General features: G+C 31.2%; 3 protein-coding genes across 4 annotated transcripts; 2 read left to right on the top strand and 1 right to left on the bottom strand.

The window, feature by feature from the left end:
• The first annotated feature begins 542 nt into the window (after nucleotides 1–542).
• On the top strand, nucleotides 543–3,430 carry LOC115695117 (nonsense-mediated mRNA decay protein 2-like). 2 transcript variants are annotated; one of them, XM_061117177.1, is made up of 3 exons: nucleotides 543–2,475; nucleotides 2,625–2,916; nucleotides 3,020–3,430. In XM_061117177.1, the coding sequence occupies exons 2-3, from the start codon at nucleotides 2,767–2,769 to the stop codon at nucleotides 3,428–3,430; spliced, it is 561 nt and encodes a 186-aa protein (XP_060973160.1). In that variant the 5' UTR covers nucleotides 543–2,475; nucleotides 2,625–2,766. The 2 variants fall into 2 exon arrangements, with proteins under 2 accessions (XP_060973160.1, XP_060973159.1); XM_061117176.1 differs by having other exon boundaries at nucleotides 543–2,916.
• A 435-nt stretch (nucleotides 3,431–3,865) lies between these two features.
• On the top strand, nucleotides 3,866–5,897 carry LOC115695119 (uncharacterized). The gene is made up of 3 exons (XM_061117175.1): nucleotides 3,866–4,003; nucleotides 4,110–4,877; nucleotides 5,008–5,897. The coding sequence occupies exons 2-3, from the start codon at nucleotides 4,420–4,422 to the stop codon at nucleotides 5,195–5,197; spliced, it is 648 nt and encodes a 215-aa protein (XP_060973158.1). The 5' UTR covers nucleotides 3,866–4,003; nucleotides 4,110–4,419; the 3' UTR covers nucleotides 5,198–5,897.
• A 471-nt stretch (nucleotides 5,898–6,368) lies between these two features.
• LOC133039212 (protein FAR1-RELATED SEQUENCE 3-like) lies at nucleotides 6,369–7,799 on the bottom strand. The gene is made up of 3 exons (XM_061118050.1): nucleotides 7,510–7,799; nucleotides 6,534–7,352; nucleotides 6,369–6,438 (listed from the first exon to the last, which is right to left on the bottom strand). The coding sequence occupies exons 1-3, from the start codon at nucleotides 7,797–7,799 to the stop codon at nucleotides 6,369–6,371; spliced, it is 1,179 nt and encodes a 392-aa protein (XP_060974033.1).
• Nucleotides 7,800–23,302: the final 15,503 nt, after the last annotated feature.

Raw genomic sequence — 23,302 nt, 5'->3', positions numbered from 1 at the left:
TGGCACGGTTTAATAGGCATTTGTAGACACTATACCAAAATATTGATAAGTGACATCTTAAAAATGTTACCATTTCATACTTTTTGTGACATTTTCATGAAATAGTGACATTTAAGCAAATGTAAGATATTCTCGTGTCACTAAAACCTCCAATGTCACTATTTCCCATATATTAGTGACATTTGAAACTATCAATAAATATTTGAATTTGTTATAAAAGAATTCTAATTTTATTTTTAAAAATAGAATTAGTGACATTTTGTAAATGTTAATGTAATATTGTAGAAAAACTATTAAAAGCTATAATTAATTATTATTATTTTTTCTTAAATTTATATTTGTATGGTAAAAATACTAATTATTTATATGACAACTTTGATAATCAAATTAAGTAGACAATTAAATAAACATATATTATTGAAATGAAAATAGTAATTTCACAAAAGAATACAATCTGTCTTTTAAATCTATAGGGAAATTTACACCCATTACTGATTTTTCCCATTTTATTTCATTTATACTGTGCCACGCTGGAAACAACATTTATACTGTTTTTTTTTTTTTTTGGCAGTTTACTGCCTTGAAACTTTAGCCGTGTAAGGGACTTCTCATTGCCACTTGTCACGATAGGGTTTTGCCACGTTTATTTTTTTTTTTTAAAAAAATATTTTTAATTGTTTGATTTGACGGTTATGTGTTCTGATCAAAAAGGTATTGTATTTATGTATTTTTCTTTTATTTTTTTTTATTATTTTCGAATATAAATTTTGTAATTGTAAATCTCTCTCACCTCAACTGTTCATCTTCTTCCCCATTTTCAGTTTTCTTATACGGTTGTAGTAGTGGGTGGTTTTTTCATTATAAAAAATTTCAAATCCCATCCCACTATCTTAAACTTCCCTCTCATTTTCCCTCCCATTTTTATTATTTTTGTCTATAAATACCTTCATAGTTCTTGATAATGGTCGTTACTCGTTCATCACCATCTCCGGCTAAAGTTACAAAACCCACAAAACAATCGCAGAAAACCAGACCCAAATCAAAAATGGGTAAAAAAAATCTGAAAGAGAACCCTCCTAGCCCCACTTCTCCTTCTGTTAAAAGAAAAACCATTGCTGGACCTTCGAAGAACACTCGAGGAAAAAGACCTCGAACTGTTGTTGAAAATTCAGACTCAGATTTTGAGTTGGATTCTGAATTTCTTAAGTCGCCTGTTTCTGTTAAGGTATTTTACTATTTATCTGTTGTTGTTTTTGAGGTTTTTTGTTTTTTTTGTTAAATTTGATTTTTGAAGTTCATATATATGGGTATTTGTTTGTTTTTGTTTATGTATTTGTAATTGTTTTATATATATTGTTTGATTTATTTATGTGTTTTTGTTAATTTTTAATTTGTTGTTTTGTTGGTGTTGTTTTGTTTTATTTTAGGGCAAGGGTAAATCCCCTGTAAAGGTGTTGCCATCATCAGGTGTTTCTGAAGAAATTTCTGTTAATAGGATTGTTGAGGTTTGTCATGTTATGCATTTTGTTCTATTTTTTTTTTATTGTTTTTTAGTTGTTGTTATTTTCGTAGTGTTTTATGGTGTTTTATCAGTGTTTTTATTGTTCTGTTTTTTAGGATTGGGAATGCAAGTACACCCGATTTCAATTCTATCATTCTAGAGTAGTAACATCTAGGTATTACTCTGTACTTGGTGACATTAAGAGAATTTTAACTAAAAGCCAATTGGAAATTTTTTCAAAATCTGTGTTTGGTTATTTTCTTCGAATTCCTGAGTACATAATTCATTAATTGCTTCATTGTTTGCTGTTGAGGGAGGTTCAGCAGCCTAATGGGTTGGAGTTTTAGGTTTGTGTCCAAGGGAAATACCTTAGGTTTAGTATCGAAGAGTTTGCGTTGGTCACGGGGTTAGATTGTCATGTTGATTCTGATTTTTATCAGTTTAAGCAAGATGATAATGAATTGGTCAAACATTGTTTTAAGGGGTACAAAAAAATTACCAAGGGTGCTATTCAGACTGCTTTTATTGCTGACAATCTTAAGGATAACGACGATCTTGCAGTCAAGTTGGCTGTATTGTATTTTGTGCAGTGTTATTTGTTAGGTGGTCCCCCGGGTAAAGTTGTTTCGTCTGAGGAAATAGATGTTGTCGATAGTGGTCGATATAATGAATTTGGGTGGGGCAAGCATTGTTTTGATATCACTATGCATTCTTTGAAGGGTAAGATAGATTCTGGTTATAAGAGGGTAGTTCGTAGTCACGAGGATGGTGGGTATTACAGGTTATTGGGTTTTCCTTTGGCTATTCAATTCTGGTTTTTCGAGTGTTGCCCGTATGTTATTGGGAAACTGTCCTTGTACTCAAATGTTGGCATTCCAAGGATTTTGAATTGGCCTAAATTACCCAAGGACAAGGAGGGTATGGTGAAAATGGATGTCATGAACACCCTCATTTTCGATCGGTCTTTGAAAGAGGTAATCCTGTTGTTTTTTACACTATTTCCACTGTTGTTTTAATGTTGTTTTTGTGTACATTATTTATACTTTATTTTTTTATTGTTGTTGTTATTTTATAATTTCAGTTTCATGTGCATATTGTTTTTTGTTGGTTTTTGTTGTTTCAGTTAAAATTAAGAAACATCACTCCAACTTCCGTTGAGAGATTGAGTTTGAGCCTCACTGATTTTTTTCTCTGGTGAGACTACTCCCGAGGCTGTAAAATTCAAAATTAAAGGTGGTTCCAAGCCTGCTGGTCAACCTGGCTTGATGGGTTCTTCTTCATCATCTGCTCATGAGAATGTCTCCCGAGTTGAGTTTGAGGAATTTAAAAAGTGTTTATCTGTTGTTGTCAGCCAGCAAGGGATTCTTATGAAATCTGTTGCTGAGATGAACAAGAAGCTGGACATTCTTATTGAGGTGTTTTTTTTAATTGTCATTACTTTTTCTGTTATTTTTTTAGTAGTGTTTTTATGTTGTTTTATACAATTAATTAATTTTTTAATTTTTTTTTTGTTCTCAGTCATCCCAAGGTGGTCTTACTCACAATGGATCTCAGTCTGAAGATGCTCTTCGTACTTCAGAAAATGAGGATGATGAAGATTCCACTTTGGAGGAAGACGAGGATGATAAATTCGACGATGACAAAGGAGATGATCATCATGACGATGAAACTGATGATGATGATGATGATCTGGGTGGAGATGGTGTTGGTGCTGGTCAGGATGAGGCTCACACGGGCGATGTTCGTAACGATGAGGGTGTTGTTGTCCCCGAGGTTGTTTCGAGGGATGATGATACCGGCAAGGTGGATGATGCCAAGAATTCTGACCCTGTGGAACCTATTGCAGAGATCAAACAGGTGTATTTCTTGTTTGGACATCATTTTTTTGTGCTTTTTTGTGTGGATTTCTGTGTTTTGTGTTTGTTTTAATAGTTTTTTACTGTTTTTTTTGTTGTCAGCCTGAACTGTCTCAAGGTGGGGAGGAGAACATTGATGTTGATGCAACAATTGCATCTGCTGTTAAAGCTGTGGAGAATTTGGTTTGTGTTTCTGTTTTTGTTTTTTGTAATTTGTATTTATATGGTATTCTATTGTTGTTTGTATGGTGTTTTTATTGTACTATTTGAAATTTTAAAAAAATCTCTTTTTTTTTATCCTTTCTCTTTTTTAGATTGGTTCCTCAACTCATGCCCCTGCTCCTGTTGAGACTTATGAGAAGACTGATCTTGAAATGGTTGTTTTTCAAGAGACTCCTATTTTACGTCCTCAAAAGAGGGATCGGAAGAAAGGAGCTGTTTTGAAATCCCCATTCATTGAGCTTGCTTCTGGTGCATCTAAATCAGGTTCATCCTCAGTTTCTCCTGATGATTCTGTGTATAAGGTCGTTAAATATGTGCGTGGTTTGTGCCCGTTGGACAACAAGATTGGTGAACCTGTCGATCCGCAATTGGAAGCTGAGTTTGTCAAGTGGGTTGATACAGGTCTTAGAAAGCATAAATCTAAGTAAGTATTTTTGTAGGTGTTTTCAGTTATATATCTGTTATCGTTTTCCATTTATTTTTTATTTTTTTTATTTGTGTTTTGATATTTTTTTATTTGTTTTTTTTAGCACAACAACTAATGTGTATTGTAAGGGTAAGGACACAATATTTCCGCCATTTCGTTTTGGTGTTGAGGACATTAGCAACAAGATGTGGTTTTACAACCTTGCCTACCGTAATTGTTTCCTTACCAATTCTGTAAGTTTTTATTTTATTATTATTATTATTTTACATATTGTTTTTTTATTTATTTTTTTTTAATGTTTTTAAGTGTTGTTCTGTTAGTTTTTTATAAGGTTGAATGTTTTTTTACTTACTTTTTTTTTTCTTTTTGTTCAGCACATTGACATCATTTTCTATTATCTTCGTAAGAAAATAATGTACTTAGCCGAGCCGAAAATCAAAGTCACCATAACTGATTGCCTCTTTTGTTCTAGCATAACAACTTTGTATGAGAAGTTTGTTGAGAAAAACAACGATATATCGGTGTTGTCTCTTTCTCACAATGTGGCCCAGTACATTCAAGGTGGTAAGATATTATGTGCCACTCCTTGGCATTTGGTTGATCATGTTGTTATGCCTATCAATGTAAAATTACAGGATCATTGGATTTGTGGTCGTCTTAACATAGTTGACAGGCGCATATATCTGTACAATTCATTGCGTTCTGGAAGGTATATGACAGCTGCCAAAGAGGCTTGCAAGCCTTTCTCTGTTATTTTACCATATTACTTCTCTATGTTAGACTTCAAAGGCCTTCGCAACGAAGCTAAGTTTAGCACTATGGAACCGTTCCCTATTGTTGCTGTTGATGGTTTACCCGAGCAGGTCACAGCGTAAGTTTTATGTTTAGTGTTCAATGTTTTTCACTGGTTGTTTGTATTTTTATTTTTTTGTTATGTGACTTTGTTTTTTATCAGTGTTCTCATAGTGTCTTTTTTGTGTTTTCTTGTGTTTTTTTTCCAGTGATTGTGGTGTTTTTGTTGCATCATTTGCTGAGTATTTCATTGATGGCAAACCCATCCCATCCTCTGATTTTGATGTGGAAATTCACCGCGATCGTTTGGCTGTGTTATTTTATCAATATGGGATGAAGAAGCAAACTGAGAACATTGAAAGTGAATCCGAGGCCCCTCCCAGCCTTCCCAAGAAGTGATTTGTTTTTTCAATCAGACTGTCATTGTTCTTATAGTTTTTTAATGTTGTTTTAATGTTTTTTATGTTGTTTTTCGTAAACAAACATTGGTGTTCTGTTGTGTTTCCTTACGTTTTGTGTGGAAAATATGTAATCTTTTATTTTTGTATGTTTTTTCTTATTATTTTTATGTACAAACAAGTTGGTATGTTAAAGTTGTTAGTTTTTTCATTTCACATCCCTTCTTTTTTTGTTTTTTTTTCTTATAGTTTCTCTGTTTTTTTGAATACAAATATTCATTTCAGTATTAAAAACACAAACTGTTTCAATAACAAACTTCATATATATATTCAATTTAGTATCTAATCTAAAGTATCAACAATTCCCAATGTAATCAATGTTTTTCAAATAAAAACTGTATTCCCTTTGTATTTCAGAAATTTAAATTCCTCAATATCTCATTCTCAAAACATATGTGTAGTTTTCTTTTGTTTTTCCACTGTTGTTCTGTTGTTGTTTTTATTCCCTTCTACGTCTTCTGCTGCATGTTCTTTTGTTATGCCCCAGTTCACCACATTTGCTGCACTTGTTGTGTTGATCCTTTTCCCATCCAGCCTTCCTTCTTAATGTTTTTGGTCTTCCTGATTTTACTCTTTCATGTGGAGGCAAGACTATAATATTCTTCACTTCTTCCGGTACCTCCCACTCACTTTGGTGTCCTATTGGGTAACCGTCCCCGAATAAGTTGCCGGCCAATTTTTTTTTGTGTAGTAATCCGAACAGTAGGTGTACGGGTCCATGTTCATCTCCCTCATCACGGCCACTGCGTGCCCGCATGGCATTTCATCTATTTGGAACCTGTTGCACGTGCATGTTCTTTTTTCTAGGTCTACTTCCCACGATTCTTTCATTCTTGTTACCTCAAACAAGTAATCTGTTGTTGCTTTAACCTGTTTTAAATTTTATTAAAAAAAAAAAAACAAACATAGCTGTAATTCCTACAACAACAATACAAAACTATTAAAACAACACTACAACAACACCTTTTACTTACTGTTTGTTTTTTTTTACAAAAAAAAAAAAGCATAATTAATATTTTACCTCCAGATTCAATGAGTATGTGTAATTTTTTAACAGTATGTCTTCTCCAGTTGGTGATAGCTTAGTGAAGGTGTTGTGTGCTTTTGTCCTATTAGTATGCGTCCATTGTTTCACCAATGCTCTCAAGCATTCTAGCAGCGTTGTAATTGGTAGCTCCCTTGCTGCCAAATTTGCAGCGTTCAGTGATTCTGATATGTTTGAGGTCATTGTAGAATACCTCTTGTTTTGGCTATGAATTCTTGACCACTTTTCATACCCGATTTTTTTTAGGTAAGGTCTTATGCGTTTGTCCAATCCATCTAATTCAGCCATGTGGAACTCGAATTGCTTTTCTGTGTAGGCTTTGACTGCTCCAAAGAATGGCAGATTGTATTTGGCAGCATGTTGTTTGAAGCTTGTTTTAAGGTTGCTCAAAATGTGGTAACCGCAGTAACTGTGTGCAATTTCTGGATAGATTTCTCTCGCTGCTTTGATGAGGCTTTCATTTCTGTCTGAAATTAGGCATTGGTGTTCCCGTACCCCATACGCTTCTTTAAATTTTTTGAAGAACCATTTCCAAGATTGGTCATTCTCAGAATCTGCAACACAAAACGCTAGTAGAAAAATATGACCTGCTGCATCTTGTGTGCATGCGCACAACAAAGTTCCCTCATAAGCTGCTTTGAGGAACGTTCCGTCCACAACAACTATCGGTCTGCATGCTCCCCACCCTTTTATGGATGCATCCAACGCCATGAAAACAAAGAGCAAGCTGTTGTCTTCTGCCGTTTTCAGATCGACAAATGATCCAAGGTTTGTTTTTTCCACCATGTGTAAGAAACTCGGTATTAGGCTGTACGAGTCACTAGCATTACCTCTCAAGTCGTTTACTGCATGTTCCTTACTTCTCCAAGCTTTCATATAGTTCATTTTGATGCCATATCTATATTTCAACTCCCCTTTTATGTCCATCGCTGTTGCCTTGGTCTTTATGTTCAAGAACTTCGGTTTTATGCATTCCCCTATCAGTTTCGATGTTGCTTGCCTTTGGTCTTCATGCCTAATATTTATGGGGCATGTGTGCATATTTGAGAACCTATTGAAACAAAAAAACAACAAAAACAACATTAAAAAACTATTAAAACAAACCTGTTGCAGATACCAAACATGTGTATTTCAGTACAAATTGTGGAAACAGGGCATTTGTTAAGGCTGACAACAAAAACAACATTAAAAAACTATTAAAAACCAACCTCCTGATTATGAATGTGTTTGTTGGGCCATTTCTCGATGCTCTTAGTGACCAATTGCAGCTTTCGTAAACACATTTCAGACTGTACTCTTGAGAGCAGGACTTCCACACTTTGTACTGAAAGTTGTTTTTGATTGCGTAGTAGCTGAGGACATTTTTTAGAGTTTCTTTGTCTTTGTATGCCTGTCCTTTTTCCACTTCGGGGTGTTGCTTGTCTGTTATTAACTTTGCATTGTTGATGTTGATTTCTGGATCCAGTTTTTTACTGGTGTTTTCAAGTTGTTCTACCATTTCTTCAAAGAACTTGATTTGCATAGTCAATTATGTCGAATTTGTCCTCCTCATCTTCTATTGTTTCTGACTTTTCCCTTCTTCTGTTTGCTGTCCCGTTGTGTATGATTCTGTTGTTGTTATGTTGTTTTCAAGCGTTGTTGTGTTGTTTTCGATCATTGCCACATTATATTCATACGGTGTTGTTGTGGATATCGAATTTGGTGTTGCAGCAGGTGTTGTGTTGTTGTTTTTCTGGTTGACACATAGTGGATATGTAGTGAAATCTGTTTCCTTCATTTTCAATTCCAAGTAAAAGTAGAGGCTTCGATCGTTGCATATTTTGATCGGTGGTATTCCTTCTTTAGCTTGGTACTGTATTTGTAGTGTTGTGCTGGTGTTTTCGCAACCCAATGAAGTAAGCAGTATTTGCAGTAGCTCTTCGTACTTGCATTTTGTTGGTATGAATTCTCCACTAGCCACATAGTTCACATAATTGTGATCTTCATTCCATTGTCCATTGCTCTTGATGAGTACTGGTAGACGTTCCATTACCTGTCATTCCAGGGTCTTATTTAATGTTAAAACAATAGTACAACAACAATAAAACAATAGCAAAACAACAAAAAAAAATTAACAAAAAAAAAAACAACAACGATAAAACAACACAAAAACAACCAAACAGAAATACTCATTATATTTTTTGTTAGTTTTTATTATTATATTTGTCTGATACATATATGTAGGAATGTTTTTGTACTACTAATCGCAAAACAACATTAGAACAACCCTAATTTTGTGTTTGAATAATTGTACTAATTTATCAATTTTTTTTTTCGAAATCATTTTGTGTTACAAACGTCAAATTAACAATAGAACAACCCTCATTTATGTTTTTGCATCATAAATTAAAGAATATCACATTTGTGTTTTCGTTTTTTTTTTTTTAAAACTTCAGATCTAAATCTTGTTTTTTTTTTATTTTTTATTTTTTTTTTGGTTTCTTAAGAATTAAATTATTTTTTGGGTTTTGTTGTGTTTACCTCTGTTATTTTGGGGGGACAGTTTTCTGTACGTCTTGTTCTTCAATTCTGATTCCTTTACAAAAAACTCTTCGCCGGATTTAATGGTTTTTTCTTGGTGATTTCCGTCTCCGGCGACTCCCCACACACGAAGAAGGTTGTTTCCCGTGTGTTTTACTGTTCACAGTATAAATGAAATGATGTTGGGCTTGGGCAGTACAAAAGTAATGAAATTGGGCTGGGGCAGTAAAAATGTTGTTTTTGCCGTGTCCCAGTATAATTGTAAAGTTTTGGTCCAAAAGCAGTATTTTTATAAAATTCCCAATCTATACTAGGTAACAATCTGTGTTTAAATTTTTTTTATTTATGTTGTAAAAATAAAATTTATATTATATATATTAAAAAAATTATTAGTTAATTAATATGTTAATGTACTATAAAAAAAAAATACTAAAAATTATAATCTTAATATGTTAAAATATTGAGTCACATTATTTAATTGAATTATTATTATTATTATCGTAAGTTTGTTATATAAATTACACGTATAATTATTTGTTAAAATATGTGAAAGATTAATATTGTTTAAAAGAAATTACTTCTAACTAAATCAACCACAGAATAAATAATCTAAAATAAAAATTAAAATTAGAGAGTCAGTTCATTATCTTTATAGCTTGCACTAATAAGGAGCATTAAAAAAGAGAAAACACAAAATCTAATAAGAAAAAACTTAGTGAATAAGCATATCTTATTATTATTATAAGCTAATTAGCAATTTTTCCCCTGAACTTTGACATGTAGTAAATCGTGCCCCCTGAATTTTTTTGGCCAATAAAAATTCCCCCCGAACTATTAAGATTGTTAAATTTAAGGACTTTTGTCTAATTTCATTCAATTTTACTGTTTCAGTGATTGTTTAGGTACTAAACCATGCTCCCCAGACTTTGATATCTACTAAATCATGTCCCTTAAACTTTGATATGTACTAGATCATACCCCTTGAACTTTCATCCATGTTAGAATTTTTTTACTAAAATTAGACAAAAGTCCTTAAATTTAACAATCTCAATAGTTCAAGGGGAATTTTTAACAGCCAAAAAAGTTCAAGGGGCACGATTTAGTACATGTCAAAGTTCAGGGAGAAAAATTACTAATTTATTATTATTATTATTATTATTATTATTATTATTATTATTATTATTATTAAGATGCCAAGTTTAGAATATTACAAAATTAATGTAAACTATTCAAATATTTTGTTTATATTTTTTTTTACTATTAAAAAATTAATGTGTTTTTTTATTCTAAAATAGATTCTAAAATAGTCTATTGATTTTTTTAGAAAAAAAATCTAAAAATAATTATGAATAGTAATATATAATAATAATAATAATAATAATAATAATAATAATAATAATAATAATAATAATAATAATAATAATAATAATGGTGAGTGTTATAAAAATGAAAGGACAACATTGATAATTATTTTTAATATATAAGCCTTTTCAAGATTTTCTATAAAATAAATACTAAAAAATAATCACTAAACAAATAAATTTGAAGATAAAAAATATAAGATATGTTACTTCATCACATTAATACCTAATCATTTTCTAGGCTTTTGATATATTATATATGAATTTCTCATTAAATAAATATTGAGTAATAACTTTATTTTTTAAATTATAAAGTACATCGCCACCTTTAAGAATTAACTAATAATATATTAAATATTCAATATATAAAAAAAAAATACAAATGTGTCGTTAAATAATAAATATAAAATTTTAAAAGTATGTATTTATAATTTTTTTTAAGGTAAATTTTATGTGCATCATTATCAAAAATAGTTGTGAATAGTGTTAACATATATAATGATATATTATATCATGCAATTCAATACAATTTTTTATGAGTGAATAAGCAATATTTTTTAAAAAAATATTCATAAAATAAAAAAAAAAATATAATGCTTATCTCTAATATCCAATCTAGATGATATTAGATATCATCAAATTGATACAAAATAGTGAAAGCTCTTTTCAATTTTTAATAGAAACATATATATTTATATATATATAGATATGAGATTAGTTATATATATTATAATTGTATCCAACTAATATTTATATATATATATATGTGTGTGCATATTACATAATGTATATAATAGTATATGATCTACAATTTTCTATTAAGTAAAAACCATAATTTACAATAAAAATTTAAAGAAAAATAATATAAAAATATGATGCTTACCTCCTATACCTAAAGCTATATGAATGAATATATTATTAAATATTACATAACAATCGAATCTCTCTAATTTTATAGAAGTATATATATAGGTATATATAATAGGTATGAGATTAATTACTAAGTAAATATGTTATAATAATAATTATAATAATAATAATAATAGGAGTTATAAAAAATAAAAAGTCCATTGATAATAAATAATTATTAATTAAAAAAATGAAAAGTCACAATTGATAATAATAGTAGACTAAATATATAATTAAATTTTTAAAAATATGAGTAAATCTAAAAAATTGAGAGGAGAGATTGAAAAAAAAATTAACATATAAGATGCCACGTCAACTCCACTAAAATTCTCCTTTATATATATATATAAATATATATATATATATATATATTGATTGTACTAAATATTGGAACAATACTCAAATAATTTTACAAATTCATCATAAAAGTAATGATTTTCATATAAACTTTTTCGAGTACTTCAATATTTTGCATCCTACAAGAGTGAGGACTTTATTATATTGACTTTCCTACAAGAAAATATAAACATAATCAGTAAAATTTTTAGTGTTATATTATTTTACAATATAATAAGTGTAGATTAAAATGTGGTAATATATTTATTATTATGTGAATAATATATATTAAGTATTTGGTAAATAAATTGTGTAGCATATATTTTATTTAACTTAAAATTGTAACCTACATTTTGTAATATGGAAAAGAGTTACAAGATTAATTATTTTTGTAACTTCTTTTGGTTGATCATATTTTGTGTAATAAAAGAGATGTTACACAAAATTGATGATGGAATTCAAATGTTATGAAATATAGTTGTTACAAACTATATTAATACTCATTTATATGAGAGAAATGAGGGTTTTGTATTTGAATTCTAAGTGTGATCACCTAAACATTATAAAATGAGGTTTTTGGTGCTCATTTGAGAGTGATCAAGTTTTCTATCAAGAAAGCACTTTGTTAGAAAACATTAAAAAGCTTGATAATTCCCAAAACTATTTCTATGAGAGTTCTCTTAGTGCTTAGAGATAGGAAAAATAAGCTTTTGGACAAAGGTGTAATACCTTATTTTAGTCATGGTGATCCCCACTAATCTACACTCAAGATTGTATTGTGAGTACATATATATTCTTCTCTTGCTATATATATGTTATATGTATTGTGTAATCAATCTTCTTCTTCTACCTTTCATATGCATATATGCAATATATATAGTGTATATATGTGTATTGAAACATATATTTAATCAATCTCTTATTTTAGTTTTTGTATTATTTTTACAATTGAGTTGTATATATCTTGATTTATCTTTCATTGTATTAAAATCTCTAACACTACTAAAAAACTCCAAATTCCCGTCGGTTTTACACTATCGGCCAAATAATTCCCGACAGTCCATAACACCGTCGCCTATACGAGCGTCGCGGATACTGAGTAAAATTGACGATGGTCGAAAACTGTCGGGAAAATAGTATGGGCCACGGTTTAAAACCATCGCCTATAGTAAAGGCGACGGTTAAAAACCGTGGCCTATACTATAGGCTACGGTTCAAAATCGTGGCCTATAGTATAGGCCACGATTTAAAACCTATAGGCCACGATTTAAAACCGTGGCCTATAATGTTGTAGGCATAGTTAAAAACCGTGGCCTTTAGTATAGGCCACAGTTTTAGATCGTAGCCTATACTATAGGCCACGGTTTTTAACCGTGGCATATAATGTTTTAAGCACAGATTTAAACCATCGCCTATATAGTAAAGTTTTCAATCTAATTATAAATTTCGTATTTTTCAACGACGGTTTTTGCCAGTCATTGGATTGTAAAAAAAAAAAAATAGGATAAAGTATATATATTGTCACTAGTGAAACTTAAACAGAAACTGTTTTACATAGTAAAATTTTCCACTACATTAATTAATTTTACTATATATTGTCACTAATTAGTTAGGATAAAGTATAAACAAAAACAGAAATTGATCACTGTAAAAGCCCTTGTCGCACTGCTTGTGCTCGGACGTATTCAATCCATTGATCACGCACAATATTCATCTCGTCATTTGAGTACGGATCGCTCTTACCCTGCAAAAAAAAAATGAAAGAAATTACATATTAATTAGTAAAAGACCTTATACACTATACTAAGTCCTAGCTAACTACCACGAAATTAGTGAAAGAGAAACTTACAATAGACTATCATTACTATGTTTACGTATTATTGTGTAATATATAATGACTACTAGAAGATAAGTTTTACCATTTCTCTCATTCGGCGTATTGGATCTGCTTCGTTCATGAAACTCTCAATGAATTTTATGACATAATATCCACATTGCTTCCCGTCTGGTTGTTGTGGAAATATCGGAGTTATCCACTCAATGGGACGATCATTGCGGTTAGTTGAGCGACCTACACAAAAAGTAAAATTAGCATATAAAATATCACACACTTATTCATAACACCTATAAATGTATTTAATATGTATATAAGGAAAAGAAAGAAAAAAAAAATAAATTTGGTGGTATTTAATATGTCTTTACTTACAAATTTAGAAATAGAGTATTGTATGAGTCTCACATTCATTACTAGAGGAATCGATATATAATTAAACAGCCACAAAAGAAATCAAACATTCTTACTCTCTCTCTTTCCAAAACTTTCTATATTCAATCTTCACATATATATTAAGTACAATAAATATGCATTGGTTCTTAATACTTGGTTGATAAATTTACTATGTCTACATGAAGTTACTATGTCCTAATCAACAACAAAAGAAAAGGATAAAGTTAGCAGATCGCTTAAGATTTTAGGCATGTATAGAACTTACGTGTTAACAATGTATTTTAAATCTTCTGGTACATATCCATTGTTGGAATCCAAGTACGCTACTGTATGTGTACTTGGTTGGATAAGTACAACCATCCAATGATACATATTACTACACAAACAAACATGTCAGATTAACCATAAATTATGTAGAGTTATAAATTATGAAACTATAAATTTTAAATTTACTTACTAATTGTTGTAGGGTAAATCAAGATTTTGAGAATACAAGGATAATAGATCTTATGAAAACCATTCATGAGTGAGTATGGTGGTATATATATATATATTATATTTTACTATTTTATATGATAGTAATATATATATATATATATGATATACTAGATAGATGTTACGTGCCAAGTCACGTATGTTAATTTTATTTTAGTTTTTTATTTTTTTTGATATCATAATTTTAAAATTAATAATATTCAATGTAGTGATAATCATTGAATTAAATTTGAAAGCATAATAGTTATTTAAATAAAAACAAAAATTACTATTATACTTTGTAATAGTAATTAAAAAAATATATATTATTATTCATCCTAAATTTATTTTCAGAATTAATGAAAATGCTCATCTGGTTAAACTATCAAAACATTCAAATTTAATTTAAAATAATATTTAAAATTTAACTAATTCTAAATATCAAAATTTGAAAATAATTTTTAATAAAAAAATAAACAATATGAACAAATTTATTATTAATTGCGACACTTTAGGTGAGTTAATTATATTTAAGTTTAACTAACATGGATGCTGACCCTTTATGTGCCAACATCTAATAATTTGTTTTTTTTTATTTAAAAAAAAAGTCACCCAATAATTTCTCATAAACCAAGAATTTTGTAATATAGCCACATTTTATATAGAATAGACATATAAGTTATATATATGTGACATATATGTGATTATGTGTTTGTATCATATTAATATATATAGTAGTATATAATATGATATTTGAATTTTATATCATGTTATTATATGTATATATGTAAGATATATAATATATAGTATGTATCTATGAGTAATATATATTATATATATGTAGAGCATGTAATATAATATATATTAGTGAGATTAAATATGTAAAAATAATTATTTTTATGTATTTATATGAGACATGTATATATAATATATATTAAAGTTTATATATATGTTATATATGTGAGATATAATATTGTATAAAATTAATATATATATATATGTTATGATATATATGGACATTAAAGTATATATGTTACATGTATATGAGATATGTAATATATGAATTTAATATTGATATTATGTGTATGATTACATATGAGATGTTGATTAGTAACATACATATTATATTAGTTGGCATAAAATTATTATTTAGGAGTTATAATATTATGTATGGGAGTTATATATTAATTTTATATTAATATATGAGTTACATAGCGTGATAATAATGTTGATAGTAATAAGGATGATGACCTCGCCTTACCCATTTGTTATATGGGGGATTGATCTAATTGGGGCATTACCCACCAGGCGAGGAGGAGCTAAGTACGCAGTGGTCGCAGTTGATTCTTCACTAAATGGACTGAGGTCGAGCCTTTCGTTTCCATAACCTGCAAGAAAGTTCTCGACTTTGTTGTCAAGAATAGTGTCTGTAGGTTTGGAATTCCCATGAAGATAGTATCCGATAACGGAACCCAGTTTGATGGCGACTTGTTCACTGAGTTCTGTGAGAGGAACAAAATAATTAAGAGCTTCTCGTCAGTATCCAGACCTCAAGCGAATAGATAAGTGGAAGCTGTTAATAAAACCTTGAAGGATACTATTAAGAAGAAGCTAGATGCTACCAAATGAAGGTGGGTCGACAAGCTACCACAAGTACTTTGGGCTCACAGTTTTACCGATAAGAAGACAACGGGACACAGTCCCTTCTCGCTAGCATTCGGCTTGGAAGCAATGCTACCTGTTGAGGTGAACATATCGACTCATAGACGAGAATTTTATAATCAAGAAAAAAACCAAGAACTTCTAAAGTTCTCTTTGGATCTGCTTGATGAAAAACGAACTGAGTCGCAAGTCACTAATGTAGTGTATCAACACCAAGTTACAAGATACTTCAACAAAAGAGTCAAGAAAAGGCTATTCAACGTTGGAGACTTGGTGCTAAGGCGAGTATTTGTAAACATAAGAGATGTGTCTGCAGGAGTGTTCAACCCGAACTGGGAGGGTCCATATGTAATCGAAGCAGTAGTAGGAATTGGAGTTTACAAATTGGCTCGGCTAAATGGCTCGTTAATAAAGAACTACTAGAAAGTGGAACATTTGAGACCCTACTACCAATAAATTAATGATATAACTCACATTGCTGATGTAATATTTTAACTTCAATTATGAATAAAGAGAATCATTTTTTAATTTAAGTAATTGCAAAGCCTTGTTCTTTAAAATTACTTAAGGGGCATTTGTGTATGATTAACTGGGATTCATCTGAAAATACATGATATAATACAAACCCACAACTTTAATTTTTTTTTTTTATTTTAAAGTTTTTGGTCAAACCTTTCTGACGAGAAGGGGATCAAACCATCATAACCTTTTGATTTAAACCTGTTTGACGAGAAAGGAAAATCAAAAGTTATAAATGAGATATAACTCATAACTTGCGTACAAAGCTGAATATTAACGGTTCGCGCAAGATAGGAAAGTATTAAACGAGACATCAAAATGTCTTGATAAAAGTACTTAAACCTAGTGTGTGGATAGATAATCTAACTATTTATATAAGCAATCAAAATGTACAAAGTGATAAAATCATTAAAAGTATATTCAAGTTTGCTTAAGACACATTATAACTGTCATTGCGAAGCAGAATTGATAACTGCTCAAAAATCAAAAGTCCAGTAGATTACTAATTACTTAAATAGGAAAATTACGAGCAATGAAAAGACCAAAAGTACTCTGCATTTGATCAAATATAGTTGTTTACATTGTGAATAAAAACGCAAGCAAATACAAATATATTAAGTTCGAATGAAAAAGTACAAGCCATTAAAGATAAGAAAATAAAAACCAAGTTGGTTTACAAACTTGTCTTTGCAAAAATGCTACTAAGGGAAAACCATAAAGCCATTTTTCTAAACAAAGACTACAAGGTTATTTGTAGAGGACATGAGAGCTCGAGAAAGACCGTCTACACGTAAAAGGTCTTGAGAAAGACCGTCTACACGTAAAAGGTCTCGACCTCTGCATAGACCTCATTCTCTGCAGTAGAAGACCTTCATTCCTCGCATCAGAAGATCCTATTTCCTGTAGCAGAAACCTCATTCCCTGCAACTGATACCTCATTCCCAGCCTTACGAAATTTATCAACACCAGAGATTGGCTGGCCCAAAGATTTCCTCGTGTAAGCTTTGTTCTTGAGCCATTTGGGTTCTCTTGTGGAATTTGAAACTTCATCGGCTTGGGTTACCTTCTCCCTGGATTTCTCGTTGGCACGGGGAGGACCTTCGAACATGCTCTCAAAATCTACATTCATTCCTGTAGAGATAAAAATAAAAAATCAATGAAGCAACAATAATAAAAAAAACGACGAATTCAGATCAGACCACCATTCGCAAAGAATGATGCTTACCCTCGGAGATCTCTTGTGAGGATCGCCTGTAACGATTGACTGTATCTCTTTGGGTTGAAATAATCGGATGATCTTCAGTCTTAGAATCTTTCGTTCCCAATTTAAACTGAGATTTGAAGTTTTTGGGAACATATGGAGAGAAAAAGCGGTTGGCATACTCCGGTGTTACAAGTATTGAGGGATAAAGTTTTGAGCATGGATGGGACATCTCCGCAAGAGAATGACAATCCAACTTCTGGATGAGATTCACCAAAAACCAGGAGTTTATGGAATATGGCTAGCCTGAACCATCGTTTTATACTCGGAAACCAATGACGGTAAGGCTAAAGGTTGGGAAATTTAACGGTTGGGAAAGAGGTAGAAGATGAAAGAGTAGTTCATTAATGCTAATAGCGACTCACGAAACCGTGAAGCCGTTAAGTTTAAGGGAATGCGTTATCTTGAAGAAAGAGATTATGACAAATATACCCTCTGAGATCATTTAAAAAGTACTTTTTAAGGGATAATTGTTATACCCAAAATTCAGCTACCATTTCAACGGAAAAGACGTGTCAGATTGGAAGGAGTATGGATCAATGCATGAAACTGTAATTATATTTGAAAATGGAATAACTCATTAAATGCGGAAGTGACAGAGTATATTTACAACTTGCTGACTATAGGGTCTTACGCGAGATAAAGATATACAAACTGATACCTCATACAATAGTGAAAGACCATACGTCAAGGAATGCGCAAGGCGAGGTATCAACCTCGTTAATCATGAGTAGACGTAAGCGAGATATAATGACTGTGAAGACACTTAGCGTATAATATACAGTATACAGATTAAGTATAATAGACGGGTAAACCCAAGTAAGTGATAGCAAGGTGTCCATCTCGCCATAGGAAGACATGTCCATGACTGTAGAAGTTCACTTTGTCGCCAAGAACTGCGATTGTCAGATGGAGCGTTATGTCTTCTGTTGGGTTTATGCCCTAAATAAAACTCATTTCAATATAATCAGATTTACTTATTAATATAGATCAGAAATAACTTTTAATGTTGCATGGTTCACATGATTTATTTTATGATTATATGTACATAATGTATGAATTCTATTTAAGTCCAGAACATATCAATTTGTTAATGATTATAGTATTGTCAACACAGTGGAATATAATCTTAATTATATGTTCGAAAGTTTATTCCCTGATTTGTCAGTACACTAGATTTAGACTGACATGGTATAATCAGCGATAGGTATTCTTACACCTTGGATAAGTGTTATGTCCTTTCCAGGACATTGGCAAAGTTTACCAGCATCGGATGTATGGAGTATACATCGGAAGGGACCGATATTGAACTTTGATTAGATATATTAGAATTTACCGTAATATCTATTCAATTCAATATCACCTGTTGATCCTAGATCAAATGATCTAAATCCTGATATGATTAGGTTCAATCTCAAGAGTGTTATTCGTGTTCTTTAATTTGTTAGTTAAGCCTACTTTTGGATCAGGGTGATACGTACATTTTGGGAACACGGTAGTGCAATTGAGTGGGAGCGCTAACATAAATATGGAATCTATAGCTTCTATCTGGCGAATAGAAAGTAAAGGATGATTTCCTTCGAGCTTAACCAAACGAAAATAAATGGTAGAGATCTCATTTCACTTAGCTGAAATATCATTTATACAGGGTTAAGTGTTTTAAGGATAAAATATATTGTAGGGTGTTACGGTAATTTAATCCCTTTACAGTGTAAATCATCTATATAGAGGATCATTGATCACATTAGGGTTATAACAATGGATAACTAATGACGTGTCTACATCGTGGAACATATAGAGCGTTCTATATACTGAGAGTGCAATTCTAAGTTCTATGCGTGGATTCAACGAAGAATTAATAAGTCAGTGAATTTAAGATATAAATTCTTGATCTACTTATTGGAAGCTCGGATATATAGACCCATGGTCCTGTTGGGTTTTATGCCCTAAATAAAACTCATTTCAATATAACCAGATTTACTTATTAATATAGATCAGAAATAACATTTAATGTTGCATGGTTCACATGATTATATGTACATAATGTATGAATTCGTCTAAAACCCTTTTCACATACTTGATCCTGTTTATTGTGCTGTCAACACATTGGAAAGTAAACATGACTATGTGAATAAAGTTTCCTAGATTTATCAGACACAGGGTATTACTGATATGATAATCTACAATAGAGTTTACTTGCATTTGGAGAAATGCTATGTTCTTTCCAAAGCATTGGTTAAAGTAAAGCTCAGGTTGGATGCATGGAGTATGCATCGGAAGGGATCGATATTGAACTTTGACTTAGATTTATTAAACTTACCGTAATATCTATTCAAGTCAATATCGCCTAGTTGATCCTAGATCAAATGATCTTAATCCTGTTATGATTAGGCTCGATCTCGAGAGGCTATTCGTGTTCTTTGATTTGTTAGTTAAGCCTACTTTTAGGTCAGGGTGATACGTACATTTTGGGAACACGGTAGTGCAATTGAGTGGGAGCGCTAGCATAAACATGGAATCTATAGCTTCTATCTGGCGAATAGTAAGCAAAGGATGATCTCCTTCGAGCTTGACCAAACGAACATAAATGGTGGAGTACTCATTTCACATAAGCTGAAATATCATTTATACAGGGTCAAGTGTTTTAAGGATAAAATACATTGTAAGGTGTAACGGTAATCTAATCCCTTTACAGTGTAGATCATTCATATAGAGGATCATTGATCAAATTAGGATTATAACAATGGATAACTAATGATGTGTCTATATAGTGGAACATATAGAGCATTCTATATAACTGAGAGTGCGATTCTAAGTTCTATGCGTGGATTCAACGAAGAATTAATAAGTTAGTGAATTTTAGTGCTAAATTCTTGATCTACTTATTGGAAGCTCGGTTATATAGACCCATGGTCCCCGCACTAGTTGAGATAATATTGCTTGTAAGACTCGTATAATTGGTTTTGATTAATCAATTATAATTCTCAATTTAGACTATGTCTATTTGTGAAATTTTCACTAAGTAAGGGCGAAATTGTAAAGAAAGTGTTTTAGGGGCATATTTGTTAATTATGATACTTTGTATGGTTCAATTAATAAATATGATAAATGACAATATTATTTAATAATTATTTATAGTTATTAAATAGTTAGAATTGGCATTTAAATGGTTGAATTAGAAAATTGGCGTTTTTGAGAAAATCAGATGCAGAAAAGGTAAAACTGCAAAGATTGTAAAAAGTGAGGCCCAAAACCACTAAGCATGGCCGGCCACTTTTGTAGGCAATTTAAACTGATATTTTCAATATTTTAATGCCAAATAATTCAAACCTAACCCTAGTGGAATGCTATATATAGATAGTGAAGGCTTCAGAAAAATTACACTTCTGATTCAGAAAAAAACTGAGCCTTCTCTCTCCCTATCTTTGGCCGACCCTTCTTTCTCCGTGCCTCTTCATTTTCGAAAATCTTAGTGTGAGAGTAGTGCCCACACACAGCAAGTGATACCTCAATCATAGTGAGGAAGATCGTGAAGAAAGACTTTCAACAAGAAGGACGTTTCTGTTGGGTTTTATGCCCTAAATAAAACTCATTACAATCTGATTAGTTATCAATTTAGAAGTGAAGTATGTTTACATGTATGTTACATGTTTATGGTTTAATACATATACTTGATATATGCACAAAATCAGTTAAATCCAGAACATATAGTTATTCACAATTATAGTATCGTCAATACAGTGGAATGTGATTGTGATTATATGATTCAAAAGATTTGGTCCCTGTTCATCAGTGTTTTGGATTTACACTGATGTGATAATCAGCGATGAAGTATACTTACACTTGGAGTAAGTGTTATGTTCTTTCCAGAACATTGGCAAAGTATACTGGTTTCGAATGCATGGAGTATGCATTGGACTGGACCGATATTGAACTTGGTTAAAGATATTGTAAACTTACCGTTGTATCTTTCCAAGTCAATGTCAGAAGTTGATCTTAGATTAAGAGAATCTAAATCCTGATATGCTTAGGCTCAATCTCAGGAGTGCTATTCTTGTTCTTTGATTTATTAGTTAAAGCCTGCTTTGAGTCAGGATAATACATATATTTTGGGAACATGATAGCATAACTGAATAGGGAGTGCTAAACATAAATATGGAAATCTATAGCTTCTACTGGTGTATAGAAGTAAAGTGATGATTCCTTTTGAGCTTAGTTAAATAGAAGTAAATGGATGAGCTCTTGTTTCAGTGACTATATATTAGATCACTAAAACATCATTTACAGGTAACTAAGTGTTCAAATGGGCAAAATACATTGAGGGGTGTAAACGGTAAATTGGTCCCGTCTCGATGTAAATCATCTATATAGAGGATCTCTAAATCACATTAAGATTATAACAATGGTTAAATGAGATAGCATATTGATATCGTGAAACATATGATATGCTCTATATAAGTCTGAGAGTGCAATTCCAAGTTCTAAGAGTGGATTCAACGAGGAATTAATAAGTTAGGGATTTACTTGGTAAATCGGTTCAACTTATTGGAAGCTCAGAATATAGATCCATGGTCCCCATTCTAGTTGAGATTATACTGTTTGTAAGACTCTATAATTGATTTTTAATCAATTATAATTCTAAAAGTTAGACTATGTCTAATTTGTGAATTCTCACAGTTTAGGGATGAAATTGTAAATAAAAGGGTTTCTAGGTTTAATTATTAATTATGAGACTTTGCATGTCTAAATTAATAATTAATTTTAAATGGCAATATTATTTAATAATCTATTTTAGTTATTAAATAATTGGTTTTGGCATTTAAATGATTAGAATTGGAAAAATGGCATTTTTGGAGAAATAGAAATAAAATTGAGGAAACTGCAAAATCAATGTGAGGCCCATTCACACCATGGCCGGCCACATCATTGCCTTTTCCCAATTATTATTTTTCAATTTAATTTGTCATTTAATTGCTAATCAAAGCCTAGCCTAAATAGGAAAGTGGTGAATCACACTAAATAAGGCAGTTATTCTATTACACAGTAAAAGAGGAAACTGTTTATTTGGAAAGTTGTGGTCTTCTCTTTTCCTATTTATAGCAGCCCCTCTCCTCTCTTTGTATGCATGTGTTTGCTTGAGAAAACTTTGCTTTGCAAAGTGTATCACACGAAATTAAGAGAGAAAAACAAAGAGAGATTTCGAAATTCCCTAGTGAGAGAGAAGTGCCCACTCACATCATTCAGTATCTCATCATAGTTTGGAAGACTGTGAAGGATCACATCCAACTGAAGAACTTTCGGGCTCAGATCTTGATTATACTCTGCTACAGACAGGAATCAAGGGTTAGAGATCTGAGTGGAAGGAGACATAAATTCCGCTGCAATCACTGTAAGTTATTCTTAACTTTTATGTGTTTAGTTCATCGTTTTAGAAGTTCAATATTAGGTTGTTAAATCAACATACTTGCAAATAGATCTAAGATCCTGGATAAATATAATTCCAACAACTGGCACCAGAGCCATGGTAATTGATTTGCTTGCAAGAAATTTGGACTTAAAACGATTTGCTTGTGATTTGGATGGTTTCATGTTGTGTCATATTGATGTTTGATTGATGTTTGTGAATTCTGGGAAAAATAATTGATTGTCTGTATCTGGAATTATTTTTATTGGATAGTTTGGAAAATTCTAAGCAATTTCTTTTTTTACAGAACTCGATTTCGATTTAATTT

This window comes from Cannabis sativa, chromosome 6 (assembly GCF_029168945.1).
Source record: "Cannabis sativa cultivar Pink pepper isolate KNU-18-1 chromosome 6, ASM2916894v1, whole genome shotgun sequence".
In the NCBI taxonomy this organism is placed as follows: domain Eukaryota; kingdom Viridiplantae; phylum Streptophyta; class Magnoliopsida; order Rosales; family Cannabaceae; genus Cannabis; species Cannabis sativa.
This window is presented reverse-complemented; position numbering and strand designations above follow the sequence as displayed.

Excerpts from the sequence above, each read along its gene's own strand:
- LOC115695117 (XM_061117177.1), top strand. The coding sequence starts at position 2,767 with ATGGGTTCTTCTTCATCATCTGCTCATGAGAATGTCTCCCGAGTTGAG. Across the intron at positions 2,917-3,019 it reads AGCTGGACATTCTTATTGAG|TCATCCCAAGGTGGTCTTAC; the intron begins GTGTTTTTTTTA and ends TTTTGTTCTCAG.
- LOC115695119 (XM_061117175.1), top strand. The coding sequence starts at position 4,420 with ATGTACTTAGCCGAGCCGAAAATCAAAGTCACCATAACTGATTGCCTC. Across the intron at positions 4,878-5,007 it reads TTACCCGAGCAGGTCACAGC|TGATTGTGGTGTTTTTGTTG; the intron begins GTAAGTTTTATG and ends TTTTTTTTCCAG.
- LOC133039212 (XM_061118050.1), bottom strand. The coding sequence starts at position 7,799 with ATGGTAGAACAACTTGAAAACACCAGTAAAAAACTGGATCCAGAAATC. Across the intron at positions 7,353-7,509 it reads AACACATTCATAATCAGGAG|GTTCTCAAATATGCACACAT; the intron begins GTTGGTTTTTAA and ends TTGTTTCAATAG. Across the intron at positions 6,439-6,533 it reads CCTTACCTAAAAAAAATCGG|CAAGGGAGCTACCAATTACA; the intron begins GTATGAAAAGTG and ends CAAATTTGGCAG.